At 41.3% G+C, this 25,160-nt stretch overlaps 1 protein-coding gene across 12 annotated transcripts in view; it reads left to right on the forward strand.

Annotated features, from left to right (window-relative positions):
- The window catches only part of hspg2 (heparan sulfate proteoglycan 2), a 139,398-nt gene that overhangs the window by 113,005 nt on the left and 1,233 nt on the right, over window positions 1-25,160 (forward strand). For 6 of the 12 annotated variants that reach the window (XM_017419164.3, XM_017419173.3, XM_017419171.3 and 3 more), the window contains 31 exons: window positions 254-408; window positions 2,414-2,558; window positions 3,035-3,178; window positions 3,707-3,841; window positions 3,938-4,119; window positions 4,883-5,078; window positions 5,213-5,392; window positions 5,479-5,739; window positions 5,823-5,985; window positions 6,180-6,277; window positions 7,287-7,553; window positions 7,663-7,775; window positions 8,419-8,566; window positions 8,647-8,763; window positions 8,906-8,923; window positions 11,310-11,394; window positions 11,494-11,638; window positions 12,415-12,517; window positions 12,608-12,717; window positions 12,810-12,918; window positions 13,035-13,133; window positions 13,271-13,492; window positions 14,460-14,704; window positions 14,798-14,969; window positions 15,222-15,344; window positions 15,708-15,764; window positions 17,500-17,575; window positions 17,716-17,794; window positions 18,176-18,223; window positions 18,549-18,619; window positions 18,730-18,813. In XM_017419164.3, coding sequence (XP_017274653.1) covers window positions 254-408; window positions 2,414-2,558; window positions 3,035-3,178; window positions 3,707-3,841; window positions 3,938-4,119; window positions 4,883-5,078; window positions 5,213-5,392; window positions 5,479-5,739; window positions 5,823-5,985; window positions 6,180-6,277; window positions 7,287-7,553; window positions 7,663-7,775; window positions 8,419-8,566; window positions 8,647-8,763; window positions 8,906-8,923; window positions 11,310-11,394; window positions 11,494-11,638; window positions 12,415-12,517; window positions 12,608-12,717; window positions 12,810-12,918; window positions 13,035-13,133; window positions 13,271-13,492; window positions 14,460-14,704; window positions 14,798-14,969; window positions 15,222-15,344; window positions 15,708-15,764; window positions 17,500-17,575; window positions 17,716-17,794; window positions 18,176-18,223; window positions 18,549-18,619; window positions 18,730-18,813 — 4,150 coding nt within the window. The remainder of the gene's footprint in view (window positions 1-253; window positions 409-2,413; window positions 2,559-3,034; window positions 3,179-3,706; window positions 3,842-3,937; window positions 4,120-4,882; window positions 5,079-5,212; window positions 5,393-5,478; window positions 5,740-5,822; window positions 5,986-6,179; window positions 6,278-7,286; window positions 7,554-7,662; window positions 7,776-8,418; window positions 8,567-8,646; window positions 8,764-8,905; window positions 8,924-11,309; window positions 11,395-11,493; window positions 11,639-12,414; window positions 12,518-12,607; window positions 12,718-12,809; window positions 12,919-13,034; window positions 13,134-13,270; window positions 13,493-14,459; window positions 14,705-14,797; window positions 14,970-15,221; window positions 15,345-15,707; window positions 15,765-17,499; window positions 17,576-17,715; window positions 17,795-18,175; window positions 18,224-18,548; window positions 18,620-18,729; window positions 18,814-25,160) is intronic. The other 6 variants (XM_017419166.3, XM_037976937.1, XM_017419165.3 and 3 more) reach the window with 5 other exon arrangements.

Below are 25,160 nucleotides of genomic sequence, written 5' to 3' on the forward strand. Positions count from 1 at the left end.
AAAAAAAAAAAAAAGGGGGGAAAAACCCGAATAGAGACATGGGAAGATAATCTTGTGTGGGGCCACATGGATTCGAGAATGTACCAGACCAATTTGTTGTAGCTTTGGCTGGGCCATACCAACAGGTTTGGTCGGTGAGGAGTGATATGCTAAATGTTGATGTCAATATCTGATCCAAATAAAAATAAAAATAATAAAAAAAAAAAAAAAGAATCTGAAGAAGAAGAAGAAAAAATGCTTTTTTCTGTTCAAGCAGCTGACTCCAGCTCTGCAGCTGTTACCATCCAGCCGTCTATCGCTGATGTCCAAGAGGGTCAGAGTCTGGAGCTCAACTGCTTCGCTCCTGGAAACCCTCCTCCCAGAGTCACGTGGACAAGAGCCAACGGACATCTCTCTGCCAACCACCAGGTCAGCACACAAACGAGATGCCAGGCATGCACACGCCAGTTTTCAGCTGTGCACCACTCTGAAAGGCTGAATGGGCATTTTATTCAGCAGTTGAAAAATAATATCTGTCAAACGTAACCTCCTATGCTATATAATACCTTTTAAAACCCCCGTGCACAGGTTAAGTAACATCACTTACAGTGACTGACAGTTCCATACAAGATTTTTTTCTGATGGACTGATGCAAAATGATACCTCTCCTCTGCTCTGGCAAATTAAAATTTCTTTAAAAATCCCTGCTATTGTGTCCTGTAGACTGAATGAGCGAGGGGCCACCTGGCTTATTCTCAAGCTGTTTTCTGACGTCGGTGCGTCATGGATAACATATGCACATCTGTGAGGGGACTAATGATGCTCAGCAGTATACTCGAGTTTTGGAACATTTGCTGCCAAGTTTCTTTTGTCTTCCCAAGGAAAAGTCTCGCTCATATTACTAAGATACAATAGCTCCGAAGCCCATTCTGCTCTCCGATTCCTTTACCGCGGTGGCACTTTGTTGTGGCTCTGTGGTCAATGAATCGGAGTACAAAAGTGGCCTTCGCTGACAGTCGTTTCAAGACATGTTAAGTACAAGTTAGCGCAGAGACTCATTGAGACATTTAACCTACAAAGTTGTTCTGTGTGGATCACCCAGGACATTTTATTGCTCATTCATTTCATTGCTCTGGCATATTTCAGTTTTATCAAAAATTAAATCTTTTAAAACCATAATCACATAATTCTCTCTTGGCAAATACAAAAGCGTATAGCACCAATTAGCTGACATCGTGCCAGCATCCTAATATGATGTCTGTGAATGCTGGCACCTATAACAGCTTTGACCCGGTGGGGTGGGGGGATGGGGGGGACTTGGAAAGACCCCTGAAAGGGTCCGTGCCATGTGGCAACAACATATTAACACGACTTCCTCTAAGTGCTGCTACCTGTGAGATGGAGCCGTCACAGGCTGGATTTGTTGCCTCAGTGCATCCTGCATCCTGCTCCGACCGATTGAGGAATTTGGCACTGGTTTGTCGTTTTCCCCATTTACTTTCTGGCCGTATTGCTTCCCTGGATAAATGTTTCATAGATGAAGGTCCCTAAATTGTAAAAAGGGCTTCGCTCATTTCAGTCAATGGCTTTCTTCCTTTGCGCCCGTTTGGGATGTTTGGGTCACATGCGGTCATGATAATAAGTAAGAATGGCACATTTTAAATGTACAAGTTTACATGTTTGGGAATAAAAAGAAAATAAAACCGATCTCATATGCACAACATGAAAAGATGAGTGTTTAGGTTCATGTAAGAAAAGCCAGTGTGGAAACCTATTTCCACCTGTTGATTTAATAGCTTGTTCAACCACTTTTAGCAGCAATCATCTTTTGTATGATCTTATCAGTCTCTTGCAAGGTTGGGGAGGAATTTCGTCCCGTTGCATAACCCAATTTGGTCCAAACTTCAGCTGTCAGACATATGGCCCCACGTTTGATTCTAGAGTACTCTGGTCTGCAGAGGAGTTGCGACTCAACCACTATAAGCTGCCCAAGTTTTGTGGCTTCAAAAGAAGCCCAAATCGTCAGCCCTCCACCTCCATGCTTGACAGTTAGAGTGAGATTTATGTGTTGTGACATGGCCAGACATCTACAGTGTAGCGTTTGTTTGTCTGAAGGACATGCTTCCAAAACACTGCTGCCGTTTTCATTTTAAACAAAAAAGGCTTGTTCCTTGTAAACCCTGTCAAATGAGGCTAACTTGTTCAATTTCTTTTTTTCTTTTTTTTTGTAAATATTTTGATCCGAAAGATCTTAGCCCAGGAAACATTAGTAAATTTAGCAGTTTTGCATGCCAGTTTATGCTTGTCCCTACTTCACTGTGTAAACACCCAAATGGCCTGGGTTTTTTTTGAGTCAGAAATTTCTCGGCTCTTTGGGCCAGTTTCTTTTCATGTCCAAGTTAAGCGGCACATTTTCTCCCATTCCTTCCTGCAGGTTCACGGCAGTCAGTTGCGCATCCTGTCCACCTCCTCGGAGGACTCAGGAGAGTATATCTGTCGGGTGCGGGACAACTCTGGGAGCTCGGGCCCTCATGTCCACCAGGCTTCTGTTTCCGTGTCCGTCACCTCATCCTCTTCACGTAAGTTTGAAAAAACACAAGCAATGCAGGGATTTTCATGCTTCTCAGGTGGAAAAATAAACACGAGAAACTTTCTCATTTATTTTTTTTTTCCCCCAATAGTTGACATTTTAAGACCGTTTGACTATACCTCCCAGCAGTTTCTAACCAGGTTATTATAGATGTCAGAATCAGTCAGTGCAGCAGTGGGGAGACTCACTCCGAGGTTCGGGCAGTACACTGCAGGGTGTTGTTCACAGACTCACACCCCCTCTCCTCATCTTTCCAGTATGACTTCATGTTAAATGATTTTTTTTCCCCTCTACTGTCCCATGATCTCATCCTCATTCACCTCTTTATTCACTGCCAAAGTAGCCCACGGCCATGCTGAATGGAGGATTTATTACTCTGAAGAATACGGCATGTAAATCAAAAGGCCTTTTTTTCCCCTTCAGTTAGAGATTATTCAGAGTCCAACCTGCTGGTTTCCTTTGCAGGCCTCCAGAGCCCGATCATCGGCATTGAGCCCCACAGTGCGGCGGTGCGCGTGGGGGAGTCTGCCAGCTTCAGGTGCCAGGTGTACAGTGGAGCTCAGCCCGTAAGACTGGAATGGAAACTGATGAACAAGCAGCCACTGCCAGGTAACAACCGAGAAGCCAGCCCGGTCGATGATGTCATTAATTTGCATGCCCCCGCAGCTGCGATCTCCACATACATCTCTGCATTGTACACTTGCATGTTTACAAAACTAAAGTTTTACGTGGTGTAAATGTTCCAAGACATTTCCTTCTGAGACCTGTGCCTGCACTTGTCTCAATTTTACAATCTTTAAAATGCAAATTACACTCACAAAAGAACATAATGAACACAGACAAGCTCTGGAAGGTTTGTTGGTTGACTTTTGTGGCTCAAATTCTTCCTTTCCATTACAGTTCAGGGAGCTGATCTGTTGTAGAAAGACAGGGACATCTGGCAGCTTTCAGCAGTCAGAATTTGTAAACCAATTCTCTACACCCAAACTGAAACTATCATTATGATATCATCGGGGTTAAATGCTTCCCCTTGAGATTCCTTCCATTTTCCCAGACTAAGCTGTGCTAACCCTTTCAGTCATTTCCAGCTGTCTCCTGCAGCACATCTGATGCTTCACTTTCTGCTCTGTTCTGCAGACAATGTCAGAGTTGGCCCCGATGGCTCAGTTATCACCATCAGCAACGCTCGCCCCATGAACCACGGAGCCTACCGCTGCGTGGCGAGCAACCCGTTTGGAATCACCTACTCCATAGTGTCTCTGATTGTTAAAGGTGAGTTAGGTCTCGGGCAGTGTGCTTTCAAACTCGTAGGAGAAGAGTTCCCTCTAGTGGCCGATCAGATATCAATTGGCGTATTTTTCCCTTCAGAGTCTCCCGTGGCCACCGTCACCCCTGTTGGGCCTGTGCGAGTCAGGGCGGGTGACCCCATTAACCTCGAATGCCAAGCTTCAGGAGAGCCCCGGCCCTCGGTGTCATGGCACAGGCTGGACAATAATCGCAAGACCCTGCTGAACAGCCCTGTGCCCATGGAGTCTAACGCAGTCCTGCAGGTACTGTTAATCTAAAAGTAAACAAAGTTCTACTGTTTCAATCTAACTACTTCTGCATATTTAGCCCTTTTTTTGAAGCCATTCATATATAAAAACGTTCAGCTCGATCAGGAGATGAATGTAATGACTTCTGGTTTTTGGTGCTTTAAACTTCTCAAACTATTTACCTTTATTTACAAAATGTTTCCCTTTATAAAAATACATTAAGATCTCCTAAATTCCTTCACAAACATTGAGCTTTTATAAATCTGTCTTACCATACTTGTTCAGTTTTTATCATCTTGTGCTACTTTTAGCTTCTGTTTTGTTACCTTAACTTTTGAACTAGCCTTTTACTACTTTTAGCTTTTAGCTAACATTCTGGTACTTTTAACTTTTAGTTACCATTTTGCTACCTTAGTTTTTATCTGTTTTTTGTTACTTTTTACTAGCATTTTGCTTCTTTCAGCTTTTAGCTAACTGTTAGGGGCTTTTAGCTTCAAGCTGCCACTTGGCTACTTTTAGCCTTTTAGTTAGCCTTTTGATATTTTTATTCAGCCATCTACTACTTTCGCTAGTTTCTTTTTTGCTTTTAGCATTGTGCTACTTTTAACTTTAAATAACTCAATTTTAACTTCTTTGGGAAATTTCAGAACTTAGCATTCCCACTCCAATTTGGCAGAAAATACTATTTCTCTTGTTTGTTTGCATCTTTTTCTTCTGCAAGTTGAAGGCGCAGCTTCAGAGTCGGGTACTGAAATTAGCATCTGTCGTAATGTCGTAGATTCTAGTTGCACGTCCAGAAGACAGTGGCACATATGTGTGCACGGCCCGGAACATGGACGGCTCCACTGACACCAGAGTGGAGGTGATTGTTGATGGAGGAGCCCATGTCCCCTCGGCACCAATTGCCTCAGTACCTGAGTCTCTGATGATCGTGAAGGAGGGACAAACTGCATCACTGCGCTGTGAGGCCCACGGTAATGTCTTCAGTAAAGTCTGACTGCGAGTTAAATCTTGTCTTGTTGTATCACTCTTCATGGGCGAGAAAGCAGGTTCATTGTAAGTGAGGAGGTTCAGGAGTTTATTTAGAAGTCCCTGTTTTGTTTTATAGGATTTCCCTCCCCGATGATCAGGTGGTCTAAGCTGCAGTCCTCTCTGCCTTGGAGACACAAGGTGGTGGATAACAACCTGATTCTGCCCAGTGTTGGCCGACAGGACTCCGGGGAATACATCTGCAGCGCCACAAACACCATGGGAACCAGTGAAGTCACCATCATGTTAGATGTGGAGAGTAAGCATCTGTTTGCATCGCAGTTGTCTCATCATTCTGCTCTAGCCTTTGATTAATACCTCTTTTCTTTTTTCTTCTTTCTCCAGCTCCTCCTTATGCCACCTCTGTGCCCAATGACGTGGCTGTGCGGCTCGGGGAGGTGATCAGGCTGCAGTGCCTGGCACATGGCACCCCTCCCCTGACCTACACCTGGACCAAGCTGGACGGGAACCTCCCTCCAAGAGCTCAGGTCAGCGGAGGCGATCTCCAGATCAACCTGGCCACCGCTGAGGACGCTGGGAGCTACAAGTGCGTGGCCAGCAACAGCGCTGGCAGCAGTGAAGTCATCGCCAAAGTCACAATCAGATGTAAGCTTCTACACATTCCACAGCGGGATTCACAGACGTACTGTGATTCTAAAACCTAAATGACGTCTCTTCTTCTTCTCCAGCCCCGTTGGCAGTGCGTGTGTCCCCCCAGGTTGAAATCAAAGCCCAGGGCAGTGCTGTGGAGTTCACTTGTTCAGCAGCAGGTGGTGTAGAAACAAAGATTGAGTGGCTAAAGGAAGGTGGAGCCTTGCCACCAAACCACCACATAAAAGACGGAGTGCTCAGGTGACTGCTTCTGGTTTTTTTTTTTTGAATAACCCATACAAGACAAACAAATGAAGGTGTTACACCCAAAACATAAGCACATCTCAAAACATTTTGAGCCTAAGTTACTCTTTATTTTCATCCGTAGGAAGTGCATTATTAATTATATTTGTGAATAAAATAACTTGTGAGTGGAATGCATCTTTTTCTTATAGGATTGAGAACCTGGAGCAGAGCAATGAAGGAGTTTACATCTGCAGAGCGAGCAGCGCGTACAGCCAGGCACAGGACACTGCCAGGCTGACAATCCAAGGTCGGGAAAATCCACTGCGTACAGGTTTTGCCTTCAAAGCCTTCTGGGAAAAAAAGCTTTAACATGTCAGATAAGTTAGTGACATAGGCAAGTTTGTGTGAGAGAACAGTTGGGCAAAACAGATCTTTCCCCTTTGAGACTGGGGTTTTAGTTTGTGCGGAGCCCCAAAGAACAGCTATTTTCTGACTCTCTGTAAACCTGTTAACGTTAATGCAACGCATAGGCTTAGAAGCAACATTAAAATTAATATTTGGCTGTCCAAAATGTTTGCAAATTTGTTTTATTCCTTCAAACTTTACACTTCAGGTACAACATCAAAATTATAGACATTTTTGGCTTCTTTTACCCACACCTAAAGTCTCATAAACTCCCATTATAACTGAGCTTAAAATGTTCTCCTCAACACTGTAGGTGAAGGGTCTTAATAATTTCTCATATCTCCTACATAAAACACTGTAGGTGCATAAAAATTGACATTTGTGAAGGCCAGACATTTTTGTCACTTACTGTTCGGGAATTTTTCAATATGTCGTAAAGTTTTTGCACACTAGCTGTTTGTTTAGGGCTTAATCTTTACTCTTTGTTTCTATCTGCATGTCTTGTTAAGATTATGTCAGGGAGTGAGAAACAGCTGTGTGATCACCATGGTGACACACATGCGCCACTGGCAGCAGCTTTAACCTTTTTTTTTTTTAAACCTTAGTTCTTGTTACACTTCTACAGTTTATCCATCAAAACGTTAACATGTTGCCATCTCATATTATTACAGAAGGAAGTTCCAAATTATCGTTGGGCTTGACTGAAGAAAGTTGGTGTATTTTGGTTTTTCAGGAAGTAGCTGAATTCGTACCATTCAAAATTCCTCCAGAAGCGTTCCAGTTATTTCTAGTTTTGAGTTGCGGTTTTATTTTTTTGCTGAAGTCCTTGAAGGCAGACTCACGAGTAGACTTTTCTGTTCACTTTAAAGCAGCAGTAACCTTTTGTTTGCCCCTTCCTTCCTCCTCCACAGCTCTGCCGAAGGTCATGATCAACGTGCGTACGTCGGTGCAGACGGTGATGATCGGGAACTCAGTGGAGTTCGAGTGCCAGGCTGTTGGTGACCCAGAGCCCACGGTGAAATGGAGCAAAGTCGGCGGCTCGCTGCCAGCGCACATCATGGTGAAAGGCGGCATGCTGCGGATTGATAGGGTAACTGAAGCTGACGCCGGCCAGTACCGCTGTACGGCCACCAACAATGTGGGCTCGGTTCAGTCTCAGGTGCTCCTTAATGTCCAGTGTGAGTGCAAAGAACTGTTTTCTTCTCTTTTGTTGCTTACATATGTAGACACTTTTAAATGTTTTGATTTGTTGACAGTTTATCACTTACTACAATCTTTATTTCTCAGCTCTTCCTCAAATTGCTGCACTACCAGAAACAAAGGAGGTGACTGTTGGGTCAAATGCAGTCATGCCCTGCGTGGCGTCAGGATATCCAGTCCCTGATATCAAATGGTCAAAGGTAACCAACAGTAATTCCCTTTTTGCCCCTATATGTCACATTCACACTCTCAGCTCTATTTGGGATGTAGGGGCCCAACACATCAAAGTTTTTTTTTTCAGCTATACACGTTCAATAAGGGATATTATCTGCACTTGCAAAAAAACTCAAATGTAATTTGTTGTTTTTTTGTTTTGTTTATTCAATTTTAAAATAATGGTCATAGTCAGTCTTCCCCAACAAGCAAAAACATTTTTTTTTATGTTTGTTGCAAGCTAGATTATATACGACACTTTGGAAACTCCGGTGTGTCATATACACTAAAAACAAAACAAAACAAAAAAATCAGAAACAACTGATGCCATACAGGCTTCTTGAAGGAAAGTCCTGTTTTATAGGCAAACTGTTTCACTTGCGACTTTGAATTTAGGGAGTGTTAAAGGACATTTTAAACTCTATATTGCTTTTATTTTAGATTTTAAACAAAAATGTCAGAAATGATCATTATAACACCAAATATGTCATTAGTAAGAGTGTTAAACTTAGAGAATCAGTGTACTGTTCGAATTGTGGCAGCACAAACTCACCACCCTTCCTCCTTCGTTGGTTTTCCCTTTTAAAATGCCACCTACGAAGAGTTTTTGCCTCTCTCGTTTCTTTGAAGATGGAGGGAGAGCTTCCTCCCAAGTGTTTCCAGGAGGCCAACGTGCTGACAGTTCCCCGAGTCACCCATGAGGATTCTGGCACCTACGTCTGCACCGCCTCCAACAAACAGGGCAAAGTGGAAGCCTTCACCAGACTCCAAGTCCACGGTGGGTGTGGTGTGGGACGTGTTTAGCAGAACTGTCACTTGCAGAAGTGTTCATAGCTCACATGGCGTGTGCTTTTTCAGAGAGAGTGATGCCGTACTTTGCCCAGGAACCCCTGTCCTACCTCACTCTGCCCACTATCAAAAACGCCTACAAAGCTTTCAACATAAAGATCAACTTGAGACCAGACAATGTTGATGGTAAGCGTCTGATAAATTTCTTTTTTTTTTCCCTGTTCTTTTTCATTTTATTTATTTTTGCTTTTGAGATTTCACTGAATGTAATCTCTCTGAATCTTCTGTCCCTCCTCTCTCTCCCACACCTCACCCATGGGGTGGGAAGGCCTCATATTGTATGCTGGTGAGTCTCAGGAAGTGAAAGCTGATGTTGGCAGAGCTGCTTTTTGGCTGCATCAGACTTCCCCAAGTGTTCTCAGAGCCGATTTATGGGCTGTGAAAGAAATGTGCAAAATCATACATGAGCAATGTTTTCGGTCATGTTCACAAATCCACCAAAGGAAAGTGACCTCACACCATCCGTCTGCATTAGACTAACAGGGCAGCAAGTGAAATCAATCAAGTAGTTGTTTTTTTACAAGATGTTAGGTGGATGATAAAAAAATAGCAAAATATTACAGGTAGTCCTTGACTTTCCGTCACTTTTCTCAGTCGAGTAGCAACCGAACTTCAAATTCAGATCTGTTCGACAGCAGTAGTTGATTCTTTTTCTTTCACATTAGAGAGACATTTGCAGAGCTGACGCCATTTATGCAGTCTACTCTGCACCAACCACCCCTTCTTAAGCCTTCAAGAGATGATGTATGAACCCCGCCCCCTTGCCCCCACTCCCACCACCAGGAGCATGTGCTGCTCATCAGTATGACGCATGTTGTTTTCCAGCATGTGGAGAAGGAAAAAGCAAGGCTAGCCTTATGGTGCGACAGGTTTATACGGCCTGGTTAACGGACGGCAGTTTACGGCACGGCTTTGGTTGGCTTCAAACCTGCGACACCATGGCATGCTGCTTTTTATTTTTACCATCCAGCTTTGATCTGCAAATGGTTTTAAAGATAATGTCCATCCTAACAAGTCTGCAAATTAAAATCCTACTTTTCTTTGGACAGTTTGGATTAGATGTTTATTTCGGCAATAAAACCTACAGATTTCGAGATTTATTAGGATGGATATTTTTATTATAAGGTGCATATTTACAGTCGAGGCAAAAAAAAAGAAAAGGAAAGTTCACCCTCTTTCTGTTTTACGGTTTTATGGATCAGGACATAACATAAATGATGTGTTGTTTTTTTTCACCAGATTCTAAAATTATTCAAATATCACCTAAAGGAAACAAAACCCCACAACAGACTTCACCATGTCATTATTTATTAAACACAACTGAAGCCAGAATGGAAAAGCTGTGAGCAAAAAAGAAAGTCCACCCTATGATTCGACAGCTTGTAGAGCCTCCAGCATTAACTCTCAGAATCTGTTTTCTTTAGGACTTTCAGTGTCTCACATGGTTGTGGAGGAGTTTTGGCCCACTGTTCTTTCTTCTATCAGTTCATTGAGGTTTGCAAGACATTTTTTTCTGCACAGCTCTCATAAGGTTCTACTACAGCACATCAATCAAGTTGAGGTCTGGACTTCGACTGGTCTGTTGCAACACCTTGACTGTTTCCTTTTTCAGCCCTTCTGTTGTAGATTTGTGTCTGTGATTGGGATCATCGTCCTTTTGCATTATGGCCCAATTCGATCCAAGCCGGAGATATATTTTTGACTGCGTAATCCTTTGGTCTTCAAAGGAGTTCATGGTCGACTCAATGTCTGCAGAGTGCCCAGGTCCTGTGGTTGCAAAACAAGCCCAAATCGTCACACCTTCACCACCATGCTTGATAGTTGGTATGAGGTGTTTGTGCTGACATGCTTTGAATGGTTTTCTCCAAACATGACTTTGTGCATTATGGTACACATCTATGCTTTGGTCTTATCTGTCCAAAAGACATTGGTCCAGAAGCCCTATGGTTCATTCAGATGCAACTTTGCAAACCTTAGTCGTGCTGCCATCTTCTTTTTAGCATGAAGAATCTTTTCCTTAGCATTCATCAAAGACAAGCCATACCCGTTGAGTTTCTTTGAATTGTTCTGATACACTCTAAAATTCATTCTGCTAATTGAGGCCTGTAGAGTTTAAAGACAGTTTAAGTTATTATATTATAGCATAGCTGTTTTTCTTTTTTTTTCTTTTTTTTTGTCATTTCTTTGAACATTGCATGGTCTGACCTTCAGGGTGAACTTGCTAGGAGATCCACTTCTAGGAAGACTGGCGGCTGTCGTAATGGTCATCTTTTTCACTGTAAAATGATGGACTCCAAATAGCAAGGAATTGACCCTTAATTTCTCCCAGCAGCAGCAGTTGCTTCGTTTACATCATTGCTGAAGTCTTTCCGCCTTGGCATTGTGTTAACACACCTATATGCTGACAAAGCTCCTGTTTTTGTATCACATTTGTCACAGTTGCTGCTGATCAGTTAACACGAGTGCATTTGATCAGCAGCACCCTGCTGCTACGTCCCCTCTTAGATTCTATTGAAGGAGCAAGGGTGCATTTAGTTTTTCACACACTGATAAAGATCAAATCATTTTTCTTATGTCCTGATACATAAAACCCTAAAACTGAAAGAGGGTAAGCTTTCTGTTTTCCATACATGTATGTGTTGGCACTGATTCCCCTTGTTTTGGCGGTGTAGGCATGATCCTCTACAATGGCCAGAGGAAGTCCACAGGAGCTGACTTTATCTCTCTGGGACTTGTGAGTGGCCGCTTGGAGTTCAGGTCAGGGTTCTGAAGTGTTTTTAATCATATCGCCAACAGTGAATACAACAGGATGAGGGTTGTTGAAAACTGTGACTGAAGAAATGTGCCTTATCCCAGGTTTGACGTGGGCTCTGGGATGGCTACCATAAGGGATCCTAACCCCATAAAACTGGGAGAGTTTCACACTGTTGAGCTGCATCGAAACCTCACCCAGGGATATATTATTGTAGATGGAGGGGAGCCCATCAGTGGCACCTCACAGGTACTGTATTGTTGTCAATGTCAAAATTATTTAAAACAAAATACTTTACAAGCAGCAATAAAGCTATATCAAAGTGCTATACAACCAAAATTAGAGGCAATAAAATAAGATCCCTTAAAAATCTAAAGGAGGAAGTTGGTAAGAATAAGTAAACACATAAGATAAAATCTAAATAAGTTACTCTTAAATTTAATGCCAGTGAGAAAAAGTGGGTATTTAATTTTACCTGAAACTTTATAATGTTTGAGCATTACTTTTATAAATGGATAAATTAATATAATAATAATTAAACTCTCCTCTAATTCTGTCTTCAGATGTTGCAACATCTGCAAACATGGCAGATGTGACTTTAGTTTCTTTAGAATGAAATATGGCCAAAAAATTAAGATTCCTAAAAACAACAGCAAGAAAACTTTGTCTTAAAATGAATCAAAAAGAAAGAAAGAAAATAATCAGAATTTAAAAAAAAAAGTTTGATAGTTCATATACGATGACCTCATTCTGGTTTATTTGAGATGGTTTAAATTCAATCATTCATTGACAGTATCTTTACCTTTTACAAGCAAATAGAATAAGAATCTGCATGTAATTTGAATGCAAAATAAACAAATTCCTTAGAAATGTAACTTAAAGGTAACATTTAAATATTAAACATGACGGAACCGAAAGTAGGACCTTGGGGAACCCCACATGTAAACTGCTTTAAATGCAAAACTAATTAAATGGCAGCCATCTTCTTTTCACTGGATTTATGTCAAATCTTCGCTACTTATCAGGGCAAGTTCCAAGGCCTTGATCTGAATGAGGAGCTGCATCTGGGTGGTTACCCCAACTACACTCTCCTTGCCAAAACTGCTGGCATTAAGACCGGTTTTGTGGGTAAGACTTCCCGTCGTTTAAAGCGTAATTGAAATAACAGGAGAAAATGTTTCCGTGTGTAAAGAGTTGTCTTGTCTGGATCTTTTGCAGGTTGTATCCGTCAGCTGGTCATCCAGGGAGAGGAGGTCATCTTTAAAGACCTGGACCGCAGCTCTACCGGTGTCACAAACTGTCCCACCTGCAAAGACGATCCATGCCATGTCTGTGGGATCTTCACAATCTGAATTTTTAGGATATTATTCAGTGTTTTCGTCCAACATCTCTAATATATGAACTGCCTGTCCTTTTTCAGAATGGAGGGAGATGTGAGGACTCGGACGCCAGCTTGTATAAGTGCAACTGCCCCAGAGGATTTACAGGCAGCAACTGCCAGCATCACTCATCTCGCCACTGTCACTCAGGTACATATGAATCACCAACTGAGCCTACATGTGGATCAGGACCACAAGTCTACAGTATTAGGGAGTATGACGCACATGAATAAAATAAATGTTCTGTGGAACTCCTACTCCTTCAGATGCTTGCGGACCTGACGCGACTTGCATCAATCGCCCAAGCGGCCTGGGCTATGACTGCCGCTGCCATCTTGGCAAATTTGGAGATAAATGCATGGAAGGTAAGACGAGAAGTAGCTCTACAGTGTATAGAAATAGTTATACGTTGATGGCTTGCTCTCTCCTTTTTGTTTTTTTTTTTTTACTAAATATTGTGTTCACGTCTCCATATTCCTTCCTACGTGATAATTCACACCAGGGGAACTAGTGACAACTCCACTGTTTGATGGTGAGAAGTCATTTATAGCTTATCCTCCCCTGACCAATGTCCACGATGACCTGCGTGTGGAGCTGGAGTTCAAGCCAGTGGAGAGAAATGGCCTGATGTTCTTCTGCGGAGGAAAAAAGATGAAGGTGGAGGACTTTGTGAGCATTTCCATGGTGGAGGGACATGTGGAGTTCCGATATGAACTGGGCACAGGTAACGTTTACTTTGTGTATTCGCTAAATAACTACTGATCTGACATGTGGAAACAAAGGGTGACAGTGCGGCTACTGCCTGACACTCCCAGCTTTCTTTTATCAATTTTAAAAGTAATGTGGGCCTCACTTTTGTAATAAACTAAACCGCCAAATGCCAACGATTTAATGAATAAACTGTATAAGAAGAGCAAAGAGAACCAAGACGAACGGTGGCTCATTAGGGTCACCATGGTAACCACACACCTGTGTCTCTCACTCCCTGACAGCTTCTAATAAGGCAGGCAGACAGAAACTCACACTAGAATGTAGTTGAAGATGTGACATAAAAAAAAGATCCTTCTCTTCCAGTTTTGATGAGAAAATTTTGAGCTCAGATAAAATGGAAGTCAATGAGAGTTTGGATGTGTGGACTCTACTCTGGGTGGGATGTGAGGTCCTGCAATAGTCAGAAGCTCATTGGGTGTGGAAGAAGACCAAACGCCTCCATTTTGAAGTAAAAGATGTATAGAAAGCGTAAAGTTTGTGGGAATAGAAAAGGTTTATTTGCAAAAATTTGGGAAAGTTTAGGCATTATAAGACTTTAGGAATCAGAAAACGTAAACTATGATTGTGTTCAAGCCGTTAAACACATCAAAATGACACACGACACTGTCAGCAAAAGCCACAGCACACTATTCCCGATTGGCCAGTGTTTTTTAATGTATGCCTTGTATGGGTTTTTCAAAACCATGGGAGGAGCAGCACAATTAAACCTCATGAAACAGAAGAATAACAGCATATAGTAAAAGTGCTTTAAAGCTTATCCTTTGGTGCCTTTTTTAAAATCATATTGCTGTTTATAAAAGCTTCCGTAGTTTTGACCTCACTGAATCTCCTGTGTTATTGGATCGATTTATTTATGTTTTCAAATTTACGATGATTCAATTTTCTTATTTTTATTTGTGCCTTTTTTTTTCATCTTTCAGGACAGGCAGTTCTTCTCAGTCCTCAGCCAGTGTCCCTGGGTCAGTGGCACAGGGTTGTGGCCGAGCGGAACAAAAGGGCCGGCCACCTGAGGGTGGACCAGGGCCCAGTGGAGAGGAGGACGTCCCCAGGAAAATCCCAGGGCCTAAACATCCACACCCCTATGTACCTGGGAGGAGTACCCAGCATGGACATCCTGCCCAAACCCGCCAATGTCAGCAACATGTTTGAGGGCTGTATAGGAGAGGTGAGAGTCCTCTGCACTGAAGGGACAGAAGAAGTTGTTGAATATTTATTTTTTTTTCCACAAAGGTCAAACTTCTGTGCACCTCCTGTGCAGGTTTTCATCAACAACAAGAAGCTGGATCTGTCCTACAGCTTCACGGAGAGCAAGTCGATCAGCAAATGCGTGGACAGCAGCCCGTGTGACCGCCGGCCCTGCCTGAATGGTGGTGAATGCATGTCGAGTGCCGAGTACGAGTACCAGTGCCTCTGTAAGGACGGATTTGAAGGTTAGATTCTGGAAAAAAAAGAGAGGACATTTATTTACAGATGGTCTTATCCAGGATTAAAGTTTTTCATCTGAAAATGCAGGTTTGGTAGTATAATAAAGTGAAATAGAAATGTCATTTTCTTCAAATCCATTATAAAATCTGAACATTTCAGGTACATTTTTTGGGGGAAAATGTTGTAATAGTAGTCTGGGTGGTGTAAACAGGACTTGACCTTTCACCTCTGACTCACGGCTGGTATGTGTCCTGCAGGTGAGCGCTGTGAGGTGGTGAAATTCTTGTGCCAGAGCGACTTTCAGTGTCACCACGGAGGAAGCTGTGTGAACGGCAAGTGTGTGTGTTCACCTGGGTACACAGGCCTCAGTTGTGAGGAAAGTAAGTATTACTTGGCAAAATACTGTTTATGTAAAAAAAAAAAAAAAAAAGTTTAAAAGTAAATGCTTGGATTAAAGAGGAAAATGTCTTTTTGTAGTTTGTTTTTCTTTCTAGTAGAAGCCAGTTTGTCTGAAAGTACATCACTTAATCCATAAACCTGTCCTGTGGAGAAACAGAATTATCATCAAAGCAAGCCAGAAACACGCGGCCCATATGGCTTAACTTTTTTCTAAAGTGATCCCGTCTAATTCCAGACAGCTCACAGGTTGCTCCCAGCACTGCAGTGCATGCTGGGAGGGATCCCCTTAAATGATTACACGTGTCTTTCTCCTGCCCTCTCATGGCTGTGTCCTGCACATACAGGCCAGGTCCTCAGCATCCCAGAGACCCAGAGGAACTCTGAAGCTAGCGAGGCAAATGGTACAGTATCTCAGTATTCAGTCTATCCACCGTGACTAACAGGGCCCCGACTTCAGTATGAGGGGCTCCATGTCCTGTCCGAGCTCAACCTCAGCTGTCTGTTGCCTAACACGCAAAAACGAGAGCGCACAAACCTCACGACTGTTCTCAGCCTGCAGCCGAGACTTCCAGCCACTTTGGAAAGCTAAGAGAAAGGAATTCTGCATCCAAACTAAAAAAGTATTTGACTGCCGCCGGGAAATGAACAGACTTCTGCTGCCTGTTTTTGTACTTACCGAGCCATTTTCATACAGGAAATGGCAGAAATGTGGAACTTCTCCCTGTTTTTTTTTTTTTTCTTTCTTCCTTTTGACCTGTCAGTGTTTAAAGGATGCCCACTCAAATCATGCGGTCTTGATTCTGTTCCAACCTGCCTGTTCAATGCAAAAAAATCCTGAAACCCTTGTTTCTTTGCGATATTGGCTCAGCAAGATTGTTCAGTCTGCTCCTTCTCAAAAACCTTCACACTTTTACTAACAACTTTGCCCTTTGGAGGAACGTTGTGATGCTTGTTTGGGTAAACTGGTGCTTTTACGCGCTCTGCCATGGTTGGTGTCCGTTTAGTCTAATCGCCAAGAGAGAGGTCGAAGTCGCTGTAACCCGTTAGGAATGACAAGTAACCTAATTCTGTGCAGGTGATGGTTGTCAGAGGAGTTGGCATCATGGAGTTTGGGACTGAAGCATTTGCATATTGATTCTCTGCAGCCACTGAAGCTCAGGAATATATTTTATTACAGCATGGTTAATATGAGACTGTGTGACTTTTAAAAGAATAAAACCTAACATTGTTTCTCATACAAAAACCAATCTGAGCAATAAAACAATTTGTATGACCTGTAGATGTGGGAGAAAATAATAATAATAAAAAAAAACATTCTCAGTAAGATCTTAAACCGCCTCACGCTGCTGGAACGCAGTCAGATTACGTAAAGGGATATTTTTGCCCATCTTGAAGTGGAGTTCCATAAAAGATTATACAAAATATCATTTTACCTGCTCAGTTTATAGAAAAAGCATTTAATTCTGAACACAGCCCAAACCAAAGGGGGTAGCTGCCATCTTAAAACATCTCCAGTCTCAAAACCTTTCATATCTGAACATGATTTCATAGATATTTACACTGTCTTCAGTTTCGTAATACATGGTTAGAATTAAATACCAGAAATGGTACATGTGCAGCAGGTAAATAACGATAAAATGCCACGTAAATAACCATGTGTTGAGAATTTCATGGAAATAGAAATGTGAAAGTCTATGAAATAGTGTTTATATAAACCACCATGAATTCTTTTTAGACTGGGACAGTTTTAGGATGGTCAGGGCTGTGTTCATACTAGACTTTAGCTAATCAGTCCTGTCAGAATTCAACTCTACTCCTCTAAACCGAGGCCTCTCAGAGAGCTCTCTACAACAGATCCTACTTCAGACTGGCCAAAATACCCCTTTAAGGCTTTGAATGTTTATTGGAGCATGAGCAGAAACATTAATTACTTAATTTGTATGAGAACTAATGTGTTTTTTCACTTTCTTAAAAGTCTTACAACCTCATTTTAAAGGACATTTAACAAATAAATGATGCGGAGGAGATTTCAGTGACTGTACCGAAACATGGTATTGTCTTTCTTTTCACCACTAGAGGGCACCGTAACAGTGAAGTGAAAGGTAACCTTGTATGTCATTTTTTTTGTTTTTTTAGATTCACCTTATCAGTATGCAGCTTCTTTCCACAATGGTGGCTACATTGCCCTTCCAAAGTCAATTTTCCCAAGAAGGTAACATTTGTTTGTCCTATTGTACTCTCTCTCTCTCTCTCTCTCTCTCTCTCTCTCTCTCTCTCTCTCTCTCTCTCATAGTTTGAGTATTTGGAGTTGTTATGATGATTTATCAAAAGTGAAAATGCTTTGCGTTGTAGTGCTCCTGACTCACCAGAGACGATAGAGATGGAAATCAAAACCACGTCCTCTGAGGGCCTGGTCCTGTGGCAGGGAGTGGTAAGTCCTAGCCCCCTGGTCCTGTACTGCAGGACTGAAATCCTCCCCTTCACTTGGTTCATTTCCTCTGTAACTTTGCTACCACCACCCTCAGCACTCCTAATCTGAAGTGAGAACGTGACACTTGTTGTAACATTTAATCTGTTTTCCGTGCACCATCGCTGACACAACACCGCCTGTATTTTTACCAGTTCATTCATTTATTTATTTATTTTTTTGCAGTAGTATTCCTCGTCATGCTGTGAAATTCATACTTGCGCTGCTGAGGCTGCGACATTGTTGGGCATGCTGGCTGCGAGCCACGGCTCAGTCTCACCACCACTAAATGCATGCATGTGCTTCTCTTAACCCCCCCTCCCCTCCACCCTCCATTCTCTTCAGGAGACCAGTGGCGCACGAAATTTGCGAAAGATGCATGGTAATAAAAAGGTACCCACTTGAACACGAGACACATTTTAGTTCTTGGCTTATATGTTTCAGAACAGCAACATTCAAGACTGGATTTGAGATGACTTAACAGTATTTGTTTTGAGTTTACAACGGGCATTGCCATTTGTTTTCCCATTACTATTTTGCATGGAACGTTTTTGTGTCATGGCTAACAATGTTTTTTGCGGGGGTAGAACTCGAAGCATCACTTCATGTTTGCTCGATACAGCTCCTGATGTGGAAAGTTACCGTAGCTGGTCGGTAGCCAGCAGTGTAGCCAAAAAAACATAAAGTTCTAATATTGACCTAACATGTTTGTTTTGAGGTACCCGGAGAACATGGCAAAGGCAAGGACTTCATCAGCCTGGGTCTGCAGAAAGGGCACCTAGCTTTCAGGTGATTCTGTGCTGCAGCTCTGTCGTTCTGATAACATCCAAGTGAATTGATCAGTGTCTTTTCAACTGTGTTTTTAATAACGTGATTGTGGTGATCTGTGTAATTTCCAGTTACCAGCTGGGCAGCGGCGAAGCTAAAATACTATCCCGATGGGCTGTCAATGATGGGAGGTGGCATAAAGTCACAGCAGTCAGGTATGAGTTCAGATCCAATAGCTTCTCCTAAAGTAAAAACAGTGTGCAGTTTAGTTTATAGATTATTTATTTATTTGTCAACAAAGGTGAAGATGCCAATAATGGCAGCTCATTCCTTTAAATATCTCTGTAAATGAAAGGCAGCCCAGATGAATTGAGGGATATTTCGGACCATTTTGAAGTGTGGTTCCGTGGAAAAGTTACAAAGGATTAATGTCTTACCTGCTGTAGATAGCTCTTTGGACGGCCTCGGTTTGTAGAAATAAAGAGAAGTCTGACATGACAGATGACTCCTGCTGTGGAAGTGGGTCCGCTTGGACACACTCATCAATCCAGAATGAGCAGACCCACTTCCACAGCGGTTCGCTGCTGTCTTTTTTTTTTTATCACTTTATTTTTATTAACATTTTCAGAGTAGACTCACCAAAGAAAGTAAAACACAACATAGAAATGATAATAAGCAGACAATACAGAACAACCAAAAACAAAATAAAAACAACACATTAAGGGGGATTCTTAACTGAATAGCACAAAATACAAGGGGACAGCATATCCTAATTTAGTCCTGTAACGTTGATGTGACATTTGTCCATTTTTCCCATTTGTCCTGGCATTGCTCTTCTTGTGTCCTCAGTCTGTGTGTTAGAATCTCCATCTCAAATAGCGAGTTCACCGTTTGTGTCCATTCCTCTATGGTGGGAGGCTCAGATTGACACCACTTCCTGGTTATTACTTTTTTGGCTGCTACCAACAGAATTTTGAACAAGTAACAATCTTTATTAAGTACAACATTTTCCGAAAGACCTAAATATAAAACCTGACTGGTCCTAGATATTGAATATCCCAGTATTGTTACAATCTCTTTGTGTATTTTGTCCCAGAACTGTGTAATCCTGGGACAAAGCCAGAAAATATGCGCATGATTAACATTAAGCGCTCCACAATCTCTCCAACATGGTTGAACTCTGGATTTGAATTTACTAGTAATTTTGGGTGTTATAAAAAATCTGATTACATTCTTCCAACAGTATTCTCTCCAGATTCTGGAAGAGGATGTTGTAATTTGGGTCTTCCAGATATTCAGCCAGTCGTCTTCTGTTAACAGAATGCCCAGTTCCCTTTCCCATTTTGTCTTAATTTCCAATGTGTTAGTGCCTCTATTTTCTAACAAATATTTATAAAGTAAGGATACTGTTCTGTGCTTTTTACCCTTATAGATCTCAATCAGCATTTTGACAATCCCATTTTCATTTGGGTCTATTTTATGCTTTATCTCTTTGTTATAAAAGTCCCTTAATTGTAGGTATCTAAAGTGATCTTGAGTCCTTAGAGCAAACTCTTGCTGTAGTTCCTGAAAACTTTTAAAGTGTCCATCTTTAAGGACTACACTTATTGCTGTTAGACCTCTTCCCAGCCACTGTTTAAATTGTAAGTCTTGAATAAAATATTTATTATAGGCTGGCCACTGTATCAGACATAAGTGTTTCTCTAATTTGCATTTCCTAATTATGTATAACCATTTACCCAGTGAGAATCTAGTAACGGTATCAACAGTCCTAAGTATACTCTTGGTGGCCTCTATATCTCCAATGATACTTCGCAATTCTCTACCTTGGACTCTTTGTTCGATATTTTTCCATTTTGCTTCATAATTTTTGGCACTTATATTCATTATGGGACTTATTTGGGCAGCGTGGTAATATTCTCTAAAGTCAGGTAATGCCATACCTCCTTTCTCTTTCTCTAATTGTAAAATATCAAATTTTATTCTGGGTTTTTTGCCGTTCCATATGAATCTAGATGAAATCTGGTTCCATGTTTTAAACTGTCTATCCGGGATTTCTATAGGTAAAGCCAGGAAGAGGTATAATAACCTTGGTAACACGTTCATTTTTATGGCTTCAATTCTAGAGCTGAAGTCTAGTGTTAAGACATCCCACCTTCTAATATCCCTCCTAATTTCTTGGTCCACTCCAATAAAATTAGCTTTATATAGATCATCCATGTTTTTCGTTAATTTTATTCCTAGGTAAGTCATCATATTAGAGTTCCAGTTTAAATTATAATTTCGACGTATTGTTTCAGATGGTGTATAACCGAATGTCAAAACCTGTGTCTTTTTCAAATTTAGTTTGTATCCTGAGTAGAAGCCAAATGTCTCTAACTGATTGATCAGACAAGGCAGTGAATTTTCGGGATCTGATAAGTAGCAAATTACATCATCTGCAAACAAACCTATTGTATGGGTCTCATTATATATATCAATACCCTTAAGATCCTTATGTTGTCTTATGTATTGTGCCAGTGGTTCAATATAAATTGCAAATACTGTTGGTGATAAACAGCATCCCTGACGTGTTGAGCGTTCAAGTTTTATATTATCAGTTAGATTTCCATTAATCTTGATTCTGGCCATTGGTGATTGGTATAGGGTCCTCACACACTGTACAGCTTTTTCGTTAAAACCAAATTTTTCAAGTGTTTTATATAAGAAGTTCCAGCCTACACTGTCAAAAGCCTTCTCTGCGTCAAGACTGATCAAAACAGCCTTAATCTTTTTATTTTGAATATGATCTACAATGTGAAGTGCCCTCCTGATGTTATCTCGCATTTGTCGACCTCTAATGAATCCTGTTTGGTCCTCATCTATAATGTCCCCAATGAATTGCTCAAAACGTTTTGCTAATACTGAAGTATAGATTTTATAGTCCATGTTTAGAATAGATATAGGTCTATAGTCAGAACATGTCTCACTTCTCCTCTTTTTTGGAATAACTGTTATAATCGCTTCTCTCCAAGATGGCGGAAGCAGTGCGTGCTCCAATGTATAATTAAATGAATTTTCTAGTAATGGTAAGAGATCTTCATTAAATGATTTGTACCACTCCGATGGCAGTCCATCACTCCCTGGTGTTTTGCCATTTTTTAACCTATTAATTGCTTTTTGTATTTCAATTCTTGTTATATGGGAAGTGAGAAGTTTGTTTTGGGTTTCTCCAATTGAGGGCAGATCCAGTGACTCCAAGAAGGCTTTTATCTGTCCATCTTCAGCAGAAGAAGGTTGACTGTACAACCGCTGATAATATGTCCTAAACATGTCCTCTATAATTTCTGGGTCATATATCATTTGATTTGTCTCACCATCCTTCATTCTATGGATATTCCTGTCAGACTGTTGCTTTTTAAGTTTCTTTGCTAACAGTTTTGTTCCTTTAGATCCCACTTCATGATATGATTGTCTGATGAATTTTGATTTCTTTTCGATTTCATAAGTAAGTATCTTATCTATGTTGTTTCTTACTTCTTTTATTTTTATAAGTAGGTTAGGATTTTGGGTCAATTTGTGTTGTTTTTCTAGTTCTGTCAATTGTACTCTTTCTTTTTCATAAGCTTCCACTCTGGATTTTTTAAGGGCCGCAGTTTTTGCTATCAATTTTCCTCTTATTACTGCCTTAAGTGCGTCCCATACCATCACCGGATTAACCTGTCCATCATCATTCTCTTCTATGTAAGTTTTTATGTCATGGGAAATTTCAGCTTTAATCGTTTTATAGTTCAGCAAGCCTACATTTATTCGCCATGCTGTTTTACATTTTCTGGAAGGTAGATTTAGTTTTAATATTAGGGAAGAGTGGTCAGATATACTTGTTTCTTCTATTTCACATTCTTTTACCTTATAAATATCGGATTTATTTATGAAAAAATAGTCAATTCTAGAATAACTTTTATTGGGCGCAGAGTAATGAGTATAGTCCTTTATATTGGGGTGTAATTCCCTCCAGATGTCAACAAATCCGAATTCTTCAACTGCCAATTTAAATTTTTTTGTAGTTGAGTTTTGTTGTTTTTTACTGTTTGTTGTATCAAGTTTTGTGTTTAAAACCACATTGAAATCCCCTCCCCAGACCAACATTCCTTCTGTTTCCATGATTATTTTGTTCAGAAGGCTATTAAGAAATTGTATGTTACTATTTGGGGGGTTGTAAACATTGACCAGTGTTACCTTTACATTTTCAAGAGTCCCCTTTACTATCACATACCTTCCTTCTTTATCTGACAGTTCATGACTATAATCAAATTTTACTGAGTCATGAATTAGAATAGAAACTCCTCTTTTGTTTCCATGTCTGAAAGAGCTGTAAAATATGTTCGAATAGCCAAAGCCTCTGAGCTTTTCATGTTCCAATTTAGACAAGTGTCTCCTGTAAATAGATTAACTGTGCTTTCTCTTTTCGCATTTTAGTTAGAATTTTTTTTCGTTTCATAGGATTATTCATACCGTTCACATTCAACGAAACAATCTTGATATTATCAACCATTACTTAGATTCATAAGGTCCCCATATGATTCTAGAAGAAGAGCCCCCAACAAATAGCTGAACACGCTATTAAAACACAGAAGAACAAATAAAACAGAAACTTCCAAAAGTGGGGATGTGTGGAGACATCCCTCGGGATCCCTGCTGGTGGGGTGAGGGCAAAAAACCACACTAAGGTGGGGGCCCTCTCTAGTAGTAGAGTCAAGTCTACTTATACTAGATAAGTCCAACATTTGGAAAGCGCTACAACATTTACTCCGTTCGGTATTTTGATTAAATATCTACATCTAAAGACCTATAACAAATAACAGAATAAAGATTGATCTCCTAAACAAGGTTAAATCGGACTGCTAAAGTCAATCAGCTCTTAAATCACACATATATTACTTAAATTTTTCTCTTTTTTCCCGAAGCAAACCTCCTCCTGTGACTCGGTATTCACTGGTCCTCTCGTCTGAACTCTGTGAGCTTCTCCCTCGCGCGTTGTCCTGCACCGGTGTTGTTGATCCGTTTCCATGGTAACAGCGTGTCCAACCTCTCCTTGGCCGCTCTTAACTTGTTCTCTGTTGGTACCCAAGTCAAGCCGAAGCCTCTGCTGATCATATCCGACGCTGCTTCGTCCGCGTTCTCGTAGGTCCGCACTCCAGAGTCCCAGAAGATTCTTATCTTGGTGAACGGCGTCTGGAATCTGACACCTTTCTGCTTCAAGGCTGCCTTTAACGGGCCATATGCTTTACGTTTTTCGACGACATCCACGGCATAATCATTGTCAAAGTACAGGCGCCTGCCTTCCATCTCCACTTTCTGCTCCCAGGCTTTTCTTAAAACCATTTCTTTCGTATTAAATTGCAAAAAATTCACAATTATGGATCTTGGGGCTGTATTGGGAGGCGGTCTGGGTGCCAAAGCTCGGTGTGCCCGCTGAATACTGAGTTCAATTCCGTCCGGTAGCTTCAGTTGCTTGATTAGCAGATCGGCAACAAAATCAGCCACCGATCTACCCTCCTTTCCCTCCGGAACTCCGTAGATACGAAGATTATTTCTCCGGCTTCGGCTCTCCAAATCCACAAGTTTGTCGTTCATTACTTTGTTCCTTTCTAGTGTCTCCAGCAGCGCGTCTTTCATCTCCAGGCACGCGGCCTCCAGGTCTGCAATTCGTGTCTGCGCCTCGGTGATACTGCCCTTCTGGTTCTGTAGCTCCCGCATTATTTCCTCCCTGAATCTACTGAGATCTTTTTTCATTGTAGTCTTTACGTCTTCTTTGAGTTCTTCAATGTCTTGCTTCATTTCGTTTTTAAACTCTTTTAAGTCATTAGAAAGCATCTTGATACTCTCCAGCAACGCGTGTTGTTGTGAGTTAGCGCTAGCTTTCCTCGTGGTAGCATTAGCATCGTCCTCACTGCCGTCTCCTGACTGTTCGCCAATATCTTGTATTTTAGACATTTTCTTCTCGGTCTTGTTAGTTTTCGGCATCTTTCCCCTTGAGTGATTTAGATTAGAGTCTAGATAATTAACTGAATTAAGCAAAGGGGAGAGGTTTTAGTTACCGATTTGGAGGAGCTCGTTTCTATGTGGCCATCTTGTTGCGGCGCTGACCCGGAAGTCGTTCGCTGCTGTCTTAAAGCTGCTCCAGTTTTCAAAATTCCTTAGTGGTTCATGCAAACACTGTTGTTTAAACCTTTATGCTGCCGTTCATTCGCAATAACGCAGTTATTCTGGCGGGAATATGAAAGTGTTAGGCCTGACTCCCATAGGATGCGGTATGCACTGCAGGAGCAGAGCCCGGAGCAGGGATGAAGTACAAACTGCACCATGTAATGTGAAACAGGTGATGGTGTAAAGGCCTAAGAATTAGCATTTGTATGAACCACGGCTGAATGTAAAGTCTATTTTTTCGGTGACAAATTTGAACTTTGTCACTGAACCCCACTTCAAAATGAAAAAAGCATTTCTCGAATGTTAATGTATTAAATAGACCTATTCTTCTTTAGCTGGCTTATATCAAAATGCCCTGTTTGTTTTTAGATGT

Source organism: Kryptolebias marmoratus, linkage group LG8 (assembly GCF_001649575.2).
Source record: "Kryptolebias marmoratus isolate JLee-2015 linkage group LG8, ASM164957v2, whole genome shotgun sequence".
NCBI lineage: Eukaryota > Metazoa > Chordata > Actinopteri > Cyprinodontiformes > Rivulidae > Kryptolebias > Kryptolebias marmoratus.